The 951-nt window shown below is 37.5% G+C and overlaps 1 protein-coding gene across 1 annotated transcript in view; it reads left to right on the top strand.

Annotated features, from left to right (window-relative positions):
- UTRN (utrophin) overlaps positions 1 to 951 on the top strand; it is a 377019-nt gene that overhangs the window by 164874 nt on the left and 211194 nt on the right. The window contains 1 exon segment of the mRNA XM_009325465.1: positions 479 to 563. Coding sequence (XP_009323740.1) covers positions 479 to 563 — 85 coding nt within the window.

Here is a 951-nt window from a genome sequence, read left to right as displayed (position 1 = left end):
CATCACTGCTTTTTAAAAACTTTGAAAAAGCAAAGTAGGAAAATTTGTCTTCACTACAACAGAGTTTAGTGGTAACATTTTCTTCCTTTTAAATTAATTCCCTATTTCTCTACTTTCCTGTTACTGATGACCACAAATCATGCTTTGCGTTGTCTTTCCTTCAAAGTGTACTCATATAACGAGTCATAGCTTTGATGCTTAGGCAGTAAAAAACATGTAAACAACCTGTGTACAACAGTTCATTTATTTCTCTCCAAGATTTAGGTAAGACACTGGAATGTATTGAAATAATACTCTGAGTACCTCTTGGCATTTTTATTGTTTTTAAATGATATCTTGAAAACATTCATTGAAATATGAGGCATACCGTTGTAGAAAGCATGGTGTAGAATATTTTGTCTTCTAATAAGTGATTACTTTTTTGCTGTTAATATAGCAAACAGTCTTACTGTTTTTATTCCCTTCTGCTGGGCTGTAGGTGTTCAGAGAAGTGCCTGACAGAGTGAGAGAATTGGAGGTATCTGTTGGGCAGTCTCGTCTTGTTACACAAACAAAGCCTTCTGGTGAGTGATCAGTCCTTCTGTTGTGCTTAATTGTATTAACTTGAATCCTGTTTGTGGTAAAAAATAATCCAAAAAGGAAAACCTTCCCTATGAACTTAGACAAATGGAAATAAGAAATGTTGTCCGTCAGTGTACTTGGGGCTACCTTCATGTTACTATGGGAGAGAGAGGGAACGTTTGGTTAGGGAAAAAGTCACTCTGCGGTTCAGGATTGGGAGAGTCCTTTGGGGTTCCCCTAAGAGTTTTGAAATGGAGGAATGTTCAGTAAAGCTTAGGCCTCCTCATCAGGAGCCAGTGTACTAGGTACAGAATAAAAACCACAATAGCTATGTTTGTGGTGGTCTGGTTTCCTGTGGATTTGTGCCTTGTGGTCATGCCTTTTAGTTAT

This window comes from Pygoscelis adeliae, unplaced genomic scaffold (genome assembly GCF_000699105.1).
Source record: "Pygoscelis adeliae isolate BGI_AS28 unplaced genomic scaffold, ASM69910v1 Scaffold300, whole genome shotgun sequence".
Taxonomy (NCBI): domain Eukaryota; kingdom Metazoa; phylum Chordata; class Aves; order Sphenisciformes; family Spheniscidae; genus Pygoscelis; species Pygoscelis adeliae.
This window is presented reverse-complemented; position numbering and strand designations above follow the sequence as displayed.